This window comes from Mesoplodon bidens (assembly GCF_964165515.1).
Source record: "Mesoplodon bidens genome assembly, chromosome: 14".
NCBI classification, from domain to species: domain Eukaryota; kingdom Metazoa; phylum Chordata; class Mammalia; order Artiodactyla; family Ziphiidae; genus Mesoplodon; species Mesoplodon bidens.
The window spans coordinates 57,679,384-57,692,158 of NC_138170.1; the positions used below are offsets into that span (position 1 = coordinate 57,679,384).

At 36.4% G+C, this 12,775-nt stretch overlaps 1 protein-coding gene across 2 annotated transcripts in view; it reads left to right on the forward strand.

Moving 5' to 3' along the window:
- The window catches only part of MAP4K3 (mitogen-activated protein kinase kinase kinase kinase 3), a 202,088-nt gene that overhangs the window by 54,690 nt on the left and 134,623 nt on the right, over positions 1-12,775 (forward strand). For both annotated transcript variants that reach the window (XM_081253508.1, XM_081253509.1), the window contains exon 2: positions 8,899-8,956. In XM_081253508.1, the coding sequence (XP_081109634.1) occupies positions 8,899-8,956 (58 nt within the window). The remainder of the gene's footprint in view (positions 1-8,898; positions 8,957-12,775) is intronic.

The following is a 12,775-nucleotide window of genomic DNA, read 5'->3' on the forward strand; positions in this document are numbered from 1 at the left end:
ACAAAGAGCCATTCAAGTTAATTCAAGAAAAGAGAGGCTATTGTGAAGATACATGTGATAGGGAACTGGAAAGCTGTCAGGAACTCAAGGCAGCTTTGGAGATATGTTTCTTTCTCATGGTCTCTTATTTTTTTCTGTGCATTTGTTCTGTTCTCTGCTCTTTATTGTCTGTCTCCTCACTGTATCTTTCCTGTTTCTTCAAATCTTTATTTGCCCAAGGTCCTACTTGCTAAGACAGTGGCACAACTTTATGGCATCATTTACACACTGGGTTATATTGCATGGTGGTTCAAACTTCTTAGAGCTGTGATGTCTAATACAGTTGTCACTGGCCACACACTGCTTTTAAAATTAAAATGTGTAGGATCTATGTGCTGAAAATACATAATATGTAGGATCTATATGCTGATAATGTTTTTATAAAACATTCATGAAAGATATCAGAGAAAACCTAAATAGAGGGTAGTGTTCATGGATTGAAAGATTCTGAATAGTAAAGGTGTCAGCTCTCCACAAATTGATCTATAATTACAATCAGAATCTCAGCAGGTTTTTTAAAAATTAAATATAGACAAGGCGATTCTAAAATTTCTGTGAAAAGGCAGAGGACCTAGAATAGCTAAAGGAACTTCGAAAAAGAAAAATAAAGTTGGAGGAATCACAATATCTCATTTTTAAGACTTAACTGTAAAGCTGTAGTAATCAGGATTGTGTGTGGTATGGGTAGGGAATAGACACAAGATCTATGGATCAACATAGAATCCAGAAATAGACCCACACAAATATGGCCAATTGATTTTAACAAAGATGAAAGGCAATTCAATGGAAGAAAGTCTTTTCAACAAATAGTATTGGAAGAGTTGGACATATACATGCAAAAAACAAAAAAAGGGAGGAACACTGACCTAAACTTCATAAAACAAAATTAACTTAAACAAAAATTAACTCAAATATATCATAAATCTAAATGTAAAACTTCTTCTTTTAGAAGAAGGCATAGGGAAAAATCTTTATGACTTGAGGTTAAGTAAGGTCTTGGACATGATACCAAAAGCATAATTCATAAAAGAAAACAGTTGATAAATTGGACTTCATCAAAGGTAAAAACTTTTGCTCAGTGTGTTAGTTTGCTAGGTCTGCCATAGCAAAATACCACAGACTGGGTGGCGTAAACAATTGAAATTTTATTTTCTCACAGTTCTGGAGACTGGAAGTCCAAGATTAAGGTGTTGTTAGGGTTGGTGTCTCCTGAGGCCTCTCCTTGGGTTGTAGGTGGTTGCCTTCTTGCTGTGTTCTCACATGGCCTTTTCTCTGTGCACACACAACTCTGGTCCCTTCCTCTTATAAGAACACTGGTCCTATTGGATTAGAGCCCATCCGTATGGCTTCATTTAACCTTAATTACCTCTTTAAAGGCCGTGTCTCCAAATGCAGTTACATTCTAAGGTACTGGGGCTTAGGACTCCAACGCACGGATTTCCAGGGCACACAATTCAGTCCATAATGCTCTGCAAAAGACACTGTTAAGAGAATGAAAAGACAAGATACAGACTGGGAAAAAATATTTGCAAATCATATGCCTGAAAAAGAACTTGTATCTAGAATATATAAAGAACTCTCAAAACTCAACAATAAGAAAATAAGCATCCCAATTAAAACATGGACAAAAGATAGAAGACACTTCACCAAAGGATGGCAAATAAGCACATGAATAGATGTTCAATGTCATTAGCCATTAAGGAAATGCAGACTAAAACCACCATAAGATACCATCACCTACCTGTTAGAAATGGCTAAAAAGTACAATCCCAACTTCTAGCAAGGAAGTTCTGGAAGAACTGGAGCTCTCATACATTGCTGCTGGAAGTGAACAATGGTACAGCCACTCTAGAAAGAACTGGACAGTTTCTTTAAAGATTATACATATACCTACTATATGGCCCAGTCCCTCTCCAAGGTATTTTTATAATCTCTACATAGATGTTTGTAGCAGCTCAATTCACATTTACCTAAAACTGAAAACAGCCAATATGTCCTTCCAATGGTAGTGAATAAACTGTGGTATATCCATACAATGGAATACTGTGTAACAATAAAAAGGAATAAACTAGTGATACATGCAGCAACTTGGTGAAAGAAAATAGTCTCAAAAAGATATATGATGATTTAATTTACATGAAATTCTTGAAAAGACGAAACTAGTGGCAAAGAACAAATCAGTAGTTGCCAGAGGTTGGGCTGAAGGGAGAATGTAACTTTCAAGGGAGGTTTTGCAGTGATGGAACTTTTCTGTTTCCAGATGGTTGTTAACTCATTTTATGCAAATCTATGCATGTGTTAAAACTACTAGAACTATATTTTTAAAAGTTGATTGTTTTCCAGTTAAAGCTAAACGAGTCTTGGGGATGTAATGTACAGCATGGTGACTATAGTTAACAATACTGTACTGTATATTTGAAAGATGCTAAGAGAATAGATCTTAAAAGTTCTCATCACAAGAAAAAATTTGTAGCTATGTGTGATGATGGATGTTAACTAAACTTGTTGTGGTAATCATTTAGTAATATACACGTATATCAAATCATTATGTTGTACACCTAAAACTAATACTATGTTATATGTCAATTATATCTCAAATTTTTAAATATTTAAAATCTCAAAAACATTTAAAGCCTTTCCAATTTAAATATTGCATACACAAATAATTAAATACAGTTCAGTTCTTCAGTTGTATTAGCCACATTTCAGTTGATCAGTAGCTCCATGTGGCATGGGGCTACAGTAGTGGACAGCGCAGGCATAGAACATTTCCATTAATACAGAAGGTTCTATTGGATAGTGCTGTTTTAGAGTGGGGGTCTGCCAGTTTTTTCTGTAAAGGGCCAGATAGTAAATACTTCAGGTTTTGTGGGCCACATGGTCTCTATCTCAGCTGCTCAACTCTACTGTTGTATTGTGAAAGCAGCCATAGACAATACTTAACCAGATGAACATGGCTGTGTTTCGGTAAAACTTCATTTACAAAAACTGGCACGTTTGCTGACCCCTATTTTCGAGAATCTGATTGGCCTATTTCCTTTTTCATGTCAGCTCACGGTTTATTGGTAGAGTGACCTTATAATTTACCATCCAAGTTAAATAAAATTTTAATTATAAATTTGAGAGTGAAAGTGGGCATTGTTAATAATTCTGCTAGGACAGTTGGCATAACCCGCAAATGTCCTGGGCAAACCAGGAATGTACATCACCCTGGCTATCAGTCTTCCTATGAAGTGGTTGCCTTTGTAGTAGGCTCATACCTAGTCCAAGAAACTGTGGAAAAGCAAACAAAACTATTCCTTCAGCAGGGGCTGTGGGTTAGCCATTTTTCTCTGAAATGAGTATTTATATGGGAGGCACCCTGAGGTTTGGCCGGCCCAGTACACTCAAAATAGCCTGTTTTCTGTCGCTGTGCCTTTGTTCATGCTTTTCTTTCTATGCCCTCTTTCCCATCCCTCTTCTGTGTTTGTTGTAATCCAGCCCATCTCTCAAACCTCTGCTTAAGTGGTATCTCCTTCATAAAGCCATCCCTGTAACACCCCTTTCAGACTTAAAAGTTGGTACTTATATTTTATAAAATTCACATGGCACAGTGCCTTGGACCAGGTGCCCAGACCTGGCTGAGCACCAGAAGCAGCACTTCAGTAGCTTTAAATACAGATTCCTGTGTCTCATCCTAAATCTGTTGATTCAAAAATCAGTGGCAGTGTTTTTATTGTTTTGTTTTTAAACTCCTCATATGATTCTTGTATAACCAGCCAGCTGGTTCAGTATTTGGAATCTGTTAATTTAGAGTTAAATTATTTGATGTAAACATTGGCTTTCAGAATTAGAAGGAACCTTCTTAGAAATAGTCTTTTTTCACTTTCTTATTTTTAAACTGGGGGGAGAAGACACAAGGAAAGTACTTGCTCAGATCCCATTGCTTGTTACTGGCAGAGCCAGCACTAAACTTTGCATTTTTTCACTCCCATTTCAGAACCTTTCTTCATATTCACGTTGGACAGCCCCTTCTGAATAGTAAGCTTTGAATGCCAGAAGGTGCTTGGTATATCGTAGATGATCAGATTTGTTATTGATAGTTAGTTAACTCACTTTATTTAACACATAGCACTTTTTTTTTTTGGCTGCTTAATGATCCATTCTTGATTATGTTGTTTACTCCCATTCCCTCACTCAAGGAATACTTTTCTGATAGTTGGAGATAACTCAGCAGTTTGCATGAAATCATCTCAGAAAACCCTTTTCCCAAATTAATGCTAATATGAATGGCTTCTAAAAGGCTGACTGAATCAAACTGAATTTTGGGACAGCTTTGAAATGTAATAGTTTCCAAGAGCGCCTCTAAAATTGAGATCAGCTCTAGATCTGCAGGATTTTTCTCACCAGGTCCACTCCCATTTGAGAAAGGTTACTGAGGATCTGTGGGAGTGTGTGTGTGGGGGGGGGGTGCGGTGCCTAAACTTGAGAGGGAATCAGGAAAATTCTTGTGGGAAGTGATAATAACCTAAGTTGAGCTTTAAAAGACATCTAGAAGTTAGGCCAGGGGAGGGAGTTAGGGAAAGCGTTTGTCTAGGCATTAAGTGCCAAAGGGCAAAAAGTGTGGATAGCATTGGAGATGGCCAGTTGTTTAGTTTGGCTAGAGCATAAAGTGCAAATTAAGGAATGACTGGAAATATAGACAGGGGCCAGGTAGTGAATGGTTTTACAGTTAAAATGTTGTATTTCACAATTGGCTATCCACATGCAAAGGAGTGAAATTTGAGCCCTGCCTGACACCATATAAAAAGTCACTCAAAATGGATCAGAGACCTAAATGGAAGACCTAAACTGTAAAACTCTTAGAAAATAACATAGGGAAAAAAATCTTTGTGACCTTGGGTTCCAGGCAGTGGTTTTTCAGCTATAATACTCAAAACACAAGTAACTAAAAATAGGTAAGTCGGACTTCATCAAAATTTAAAAGTTTTGTGCTTCAAAGAACACCATCAAGAAAACGAAGACAGCTCAGAGTGGGATTAAATCTTTACAAGTCATGTAACCAATAAGAGACATATCAAGATTAATAAAGAACTCTTACAAGTCAGCAATAAAATTGACAATTAAAAATGAGCAAAGAATTGGATACACATTTTTCCAAAGAAATTCAAATGACGAACCAGCATATGAAAAGATGCTCAAGATTGTTAGCCATTAGTGAGTTTTAAGTCAAACCACAAAGAGATAGTACTTCACATTCACTAAGAAAACAAAAGTTAAAAAGCCAGGTAATAATAAATATTGGCATGGATGTAGAGAAATTGGAATCCTCATACATTGCTGGCGATAATATAAAATGGTGCAGCCACTTTGGAAAAAAGTTTGACAGTTCTTCAAAAAGCTAATCATACAGTTACCGTGTGATTCAGCAATTCCACTGTTAGGTCTGTATCCAACAGAATTGAAAACATAGGTCCACACAGTGTTCATAAAAGCATTGATCATAATAGCCCAAAATGGAAACACCCCAAATATCCTTCAACTGATAAAAGGGTAAACAAATGTGGAATTGCCATGCAATGAAATATTGTTCAGCAACAAAAGGAATAAAGTACTGATATGTGCTGCAACATGGATGAACCTGAAAACCTTATGCTCAGTGAAAGAAGCTAGTCACAAGGGACCACATTTTGTATGATTACATTTATATGAAATATCCAGAATAGTCAAATCAATAGAGACAGAAAGTAGACCAGTACTAGTTGTCAGGGTCTGGGAGGGGGAGGAGTAGGGGAGTGACTGCTAATGGGTCTGGGGGTTTCTTTCTGGAGCGATGAAAATGTTTCAAATTTAGAGAGGAATAATGGTTACATAATTACGTGAATATACTAGAAACCGCTGCATTTTACATATTAAAAGGGTGAACCTTATGGTGTGTGAATTATATCCCAATAAAGCTGTTATAAAAAGTGCTGTATTTAGTAAGTAATTTAAATTCTCTGATAGGAATTTGAATTTGTGCCTTTAAAGCAATGGTGTGTACTCCTGAAGAGTTTTAAACTCAAGAACAACGTGATCTGAACATCACTTTCAGAGCATGTGAGAATGGTGGTCAAATCAACGATGTGGCAGAAGACTGGGTCTAGAAGCTGAGAAATACGTATCCTCAGTTTTCTGCCCTGGGCAGATCTGTAAATTTTAGGTTACTGATACTGATCTAGAAATTTTGAAATTTATACACGGTAATATTTTATAATATTCACCTTGCTCTCATTTTTATCCTAATCAGTTTCTCTAGGTGATTGAAAGAAGAATAGCAGGTACAGAGTATTAGAGTTAATATTGATTTTTAAATTTACCTGTGTGTAACTTTGGCTGCTGTTAGTTTAGAGACAGCAAAATATGACTTATTTTAGCCAGAGGACCAAGATTCTTGATGAGCCATAATGCTTTAAACACCTTCCATTAATAAACGTAAGGATTTTGATGGGGAAAAAGCTCAGAAATTCAGGTTTACTGAGGGTTTTTTGTTATTCTTCTTCCCTTTTTGTGAATTATCTTGTCTGTCAAATAAGTTACATATTGGAGAATTCCAATATTTTAAAACTTTTTATCCTTTAGAAAATCCTAGACTGATTTAAATTTTGAAAAATTGTATTCATAAGTCAAGCCTATAGTAAATAATTGACTTTAGTAAACTAGTTATCACTAGTTTACTGTCATAGTTTTTCTGTTAAATATGTGCTGGTGTAACCATTAATAAGTCTATTTTTAGAAGAGTACATTGTGTACTGCAGCCATTTTGGACACTTTGTGTAACTTGTGTTGTCAGTAGAGATCGTGCCCTCTTGTGGTAAGCTGGGAACAGAGTTTCAGCTGTAAAAGTAATCACCCTAGCTTTCTTTGAGTTCATATTTTTTGCTAGTGCATACTCTTGAGTTTATTTTCAATAAACAGAAAACAAAACTATAGCAAGATTTTTAAATGGAGAATTGAGAATTGGAGAGAGTAGTATGTCTTGTCTTATTTTATTTGGAGAAGTGCTAAAAAAGATGGGGGTTAACGGACAGAGTATCAAGTAGGAGCCTAACAGGGAAGAGATATCTCAGTGTGAGGAAAGGCAACGCGTTCTGAGAGTGTTTGAGAAGATTTATGACTAACGTTGATGTGATATCCTGAATATTTTACAGGTATACTCTGCCTCATCCTCCTTAGAAAATGCTCCCAGAATTTCTATTCCGTGTGTGTGTGTGTGTGTGTGCCTGTGTGTGTGTGTGTACCTTCTCATCCTAGGGAAGGGAATAAATACTTATGTGGCACTATTTGAACTGTCTGTCTCATATAATGGAAATTAAGTTAGTTTGAAATAAATGTTGAAATCTGTTTTGAACTGCCTGTAATAAGTTGGCATCCTAAGTGTTTATTAGTCATGAGGATTTTTTTTCAAAAGGAATGAATTTTCCCTGAAAATTTTATTTTAATGTTTTCTTAATTTATATTTTTAATACCTTTGTTCTTCTTTGAGTTTAAAGGTTAAATTTTATATTTCAGCAGTGACTGTGTCCCATATATATCTTCTTAGAAACTGATTTTTTTTTTTAATGCTCCAGTATTCTTAGAAGGATTCCAATGTTAATGCTGTTATCACCCCTTGTGGGTGATTCACTGATCTTTACCAATCCATTAATAAGAAGTGTTACAACTAAGTATTATTCTCATCACATGAATGAATTTTTCTGTGATCAGGGAATTGCATATATTGGTCTTCATTGGTTGATATGAAAATCAGTTTATTAAGTTTCAGTTCACAGTTTAAAATATTATTTTGAAAATTCTGATTCAGTTATAAAACATTTTTAATTGACAAAAATAACTGCCATTTTTATACAAATTGAAAAGATAATTTCTGCGTATTTATACATAATTACAGCTGTAAACACCAACAATCTAATATTATGGATTGATTTTTTTAATGATTTTTATTTTTATTTTTATTTTTTTTTGCTGTACGCGGGCCTCTCACTGCTGTGGCCTCTCCCGTTGCGGAGAACAGGCTCCGGACACACAGGCTCCGCGGCCATGGCTCGCGGGCCCAGCCGCTCCGCGGCATGTGGGATCTTCCGGGATAGGGGCACGAACCCGTGTCCCCTGCATCGGCAGGCGGACTCTCAACCACTGCGCCACCAGGGAAGCCCTGATTTTTATTTTTAATATGTGGCTTGTAAAAATATATTTGGTTTGTATTAACTGCACTTATCTCATTGTACTATCAGGTGTGTTTAAACAGATGCAGGGAGGTTGTTTTTACAGTTAAAAAATGGTGCTTGCTTTTCATGTTATGAAGTTTTTAAATTTACAAGTTTAAAGCTAGTTAATTCAAAATTTTAACAAACCTTTGAATGAATGGTAATAGAATGTAATGCTTAAAAAAGCTCAGACTCTTAGAGTTAGACTGCCTGGGTTAGAATCCCACCCAGCCAGCACTGTCACTTACTAGCTAGATGGCCTTGGCAAGTTCTTTAACTTCTTGGTGCTTCAGATTCCTCATCTGCAACACGGGAATAATATTAGTACCTACCTCATAAGATTGTTGTAAGGATTAAAAGAATTAATATAAAAACACTTAGAATAGTGCCTGATGTATACTAAGGTCTGTGCTTCTGTTACCAATATTATTATCACCATTATTAAATTTATACATAGATTAATGTTGAAATTCATTTTGAAGGATATACTGTTTGTTTTGTAAATACAAATCACTTTTGCAGTTCTTGCTTTAAAAAACTTTTCTGAATAATTGAAAATAAATAAAAGCTAAAATGGCATTTTATGAAGTTTTTATGAAAGCTTTTTTCACAATTATCTTTTCTTCTCTTTTAGGCACGGAATGTTAACACCGGTGAATTGGCAGCAATTAAAGTAATAAAATTGGAACCAGGTAAATTCATTGAAATTTGGTGTTTCTTATTGCTCTCAGCCACTGGATAGCTTTCAGGATTGTTTTAATGATGTTTGGTCAACCTTCTCTTGTTGTTCCCAACGTCTGGCAAATAGGCCTGGTGTCTCCTCTTTCCTTCACCTCTTTGAGACCTGTAGACGTGTTGCCCAGTTCTTCCCTGAAAAGTAACTAATAATTGCGGGAGGGAGGGGAGCTCCTGAGGAGACTTTGTTCCTTCTGGATGCAGTTGAGCTCCCTTGTCACACATCATTAGTGGTGTATTTCCAGGTTAACACTGTCCAGTGATGAGGGGCAGTGTGACTCAGTGGAAAGAATGGGACTGAAATTTGGTGGTTGTAGTCCAGCTCTTCGTGTCCCACTCTCTTGCTCTGTGAACTTGGGCAGGTAACTTAAGCTCTGACTCTCAGTTTCCTCAATAAACGTAGCTCTCACATTTCACAGGTCGTTAATATTGTAATAGCTACCTTCCACCTTTGTAGTTTGTCAAACCCCTAGGACTGCTCCATATTTTTCGTCTGCTTCAACTGTATTCTATCCCTGAATTCCCCCCACTTCCTGCAAAACCCATGTCTTTCTGAACTAACTACATACCCTTCCCTCTTTTTCTCCCTCCCACCGTAAGTAAGTAAGTGTACTAGTGTCTAGACTGAGTTCCATGTTGATGATAGTGCCTTTCTGAGGGTGCCTTTCAGTATGGGCACAAATACATCCAGTAATTTTTCTTTTTTTCAAGTGTAGGCAACTTTTTCTATGAAAGTTGAGATAGTAAAATATTTTAGGCTTTTTGGGCCACAGGTAGTCTCTGTATACAGTCTCTCTCTCCTTTCATCCTCCTAAACTATAAAAACCATTTTTTGCTGAAAAACCATTCTGAGCAAACCTGCGCCTGTAGTTTGCCCACCCCTGATTTAGATCATCAGTAGACTTTTTAGAAGTGCTATTAAGATGAAGTTTGAAGGATGTGTTGACTGACTGTGATCAAACCACACTCAAATATAATGAATTAAAAAAATACTTTTTAAGTTACAGGTATTTACAGATTTTTTATATTCTAATTATATTCTAGCATCACATGACGAAGCTTTTTCTGTTCTCTGAATCTCCTGTTGTCTAGTGGAAATTTGAAATTGACAAAATCTGAGGTTAAGAAAGAAATGAAAAGTTTGACATTTGAAGCAGGGCCTCCATTTTTAATCATCAAGAAGTGGCTATGTTATTGATGAAGTAGTCTCTAACTGGTAGCAGTATGTACATACATCATTCCCTCAGATCAGTTTAGTGCCTCCTCTTTCAGGAAGCCTTCCTCCCCTGACCCCTGCCCTGACTAAGATGACTCCTGCAGGAATAGCTCTGGAATAACACTTACCACAGCTGTGCTTCCAGAGTTGCCTTTCTTTGTTCCTAAGTTTTAATCGAATTTATGTCCACAGCACTCAACTTAGCGTCAGTGCATAGTACACATTCAGGACATCTTAAAATTTCCTTTAAAAAATTAGGAACTTAAAATCTTATTGTTCATCAAGTCATTTGTTTACTGATTAGTGAATTTTTTGTGTTATGTTCATCTTGAACACTGCCTTGTATATATAGATCATTGTAATAAAAGAAAACACAATTAAATAAAAAGAAAAAAGCTTATTCCTATTCTGCCACTCAGATAACAAGAGTTACTACCATATATGTTATTAGATATACACTTAAATTTAGTTTACATTGGATTCCCTACTTGTGTGTTCATAGAAGTCACCTGAATTTTTTTTTTGGGTTGCGTGTGTGGCTTGCAGGATCTTAGTTCCCCGACCAGGGATTGAACCCAGGCCCCCTGCAGTGGAACCCAGAGTCCTAACCATTGGACCGCCAAGGAATTCCCCCTGAATTTTTCTGTTTAATTTCTTTGTTTTAATTTGTTTATATCCTGTGAGAAATGTTTAACTTGTTGGTGAGCTTGAAGTATATGGCATAGTGGTTAAGTGCACAGACTCCAAAGCCAGACCACTTTGATTCTAGTGTGGCTTGACCACATTGCTTAAGCTTTTCGGATGGACCTCTGTTTCCTCATCCCTAAAATGGGGATAATAATAGTAACTTCCTCTTAAGGTTGTTGTAAGGATTAAATAAGCTAATATATCTAAAGCACTTTAAAAGTTTCTTAATTTGCCATAATGACATAGCAATTCCACTCTTGTGTATCTACCCACACAGCAACTTTCACACACAAATGTTCACAGCAGTGTTACTCATAATAGACAGAAGCTGGAAACAACCTAACTGCCCATCAACTGGTAAATGAATAGACAAAATGTGTCCATACAATGGAATACTATTCAGCAATAAAAAGAAACAAACTTGATACATGCTGTGACTTAAATGAACCTTGAAAACATGTAAAGTGAAAGAAGCCAGACAAAAGAGACTACATATTATATGATTCCATTTATGTGAAATGTTTAGAAAAGGCAAATCTACGGAGTCAGAAAGTGGATTCGTGGGCTGATGTATGTGGCGGGAGGATTAATAGTTAATGGGCATGAGGGATCTTATTGGATCACTGTAATAAAAGTTAAAATATTCTAAAACTGATTTATAGTGAACTTACTTGGTGAATTTACTAAAAAAAATCATTGAATTATGCATTTGATATGGATGAATTACATGATTTTAAAATATGCCTTAATACAGTTATAAAAAATAACCACAATACCATTGTAGTCTCTTACAATATTAATAATAGCTTCTTAATAACAAATAAGTTTCACACATTGTAATTAGTTGATGTGTCTCAAATTTCTTTTATATCCATAGTTTGTGCCTTCATCTCTGTTTGTCTTTTTCCTTGCCTTTTGTTTGTTTGTTTGAAGAAACTTGGTTATTTGTCCTGTAGGATTTTCCCTCAGTCGGGGTTTTGCCAGCTGCCCCCCTATAGGATCATTTAGTGTGTTCTTCTGTGAGTTAGTGGTTAGTTCTAGAAGACTGGTAAGATTCAGGTTTGATTTGTCACGTGGTGGAAGAGGACAGCTTTGTTGGTGGTGTTATGTTCTCATTTTTCTAAATTACAATTCTGATATCCAGTCTTTAACATTTTGAAAAACAGAAACTAAATCTGAAATAGTCAAGTGTAGTGGGAATGATTTTAAGAATTTGCATCCAAAGTTGTTTTTTTTCCCCCCCCATTTTTCTTTATAACTGATATCCAGTTTGAACCTGAAGCTAGATGAAAACTTCTTTGGACATTTGGACAAAATTGTTTACTTAAGTGTGAATTTGGTCTAAGTATCTCACTGGGGCTTCTAATCTTATTCCTGTGGCTTTAATTTAGATTTGATTTTCTCAATTGTTCTTTGATTAAGCATCAGTCTATAACTTTTTTTTTTTTTTTTTTTTTGCTGTACACGGGCCTCTCACTGTTGTGGCCTCTCCCGTTGCAGAGCACAGGCTCCGGACGCGCAGGCTCAGCGGCCATGGCTCACGGGCCCAGCCGCCCCGCGGCATGTGGGATCCTCCCGAACCGGGGCACGAACCCATGTCCCCTGCATCGGCAGGCGGACTCTCAACCACTGCGCCACCAGGGAAGCCCTATAACGTTTTTTAACTTAAATTGCAAAGACAATGTTTGATCACTGTAATAAAAGTTAAAAAATACAATTAAACAAGAAGAAGAAGCTAAACATCATTCATCATTCTGCCACCTATATAAACACTTGACTTTTAGTGATTTTCTCCAGACTTTTTTGTGTATTTATGTACAGGCATACCTAGTTTTATTGGGCTTCACTTTACTGTGCTTCACAAATACTGTGT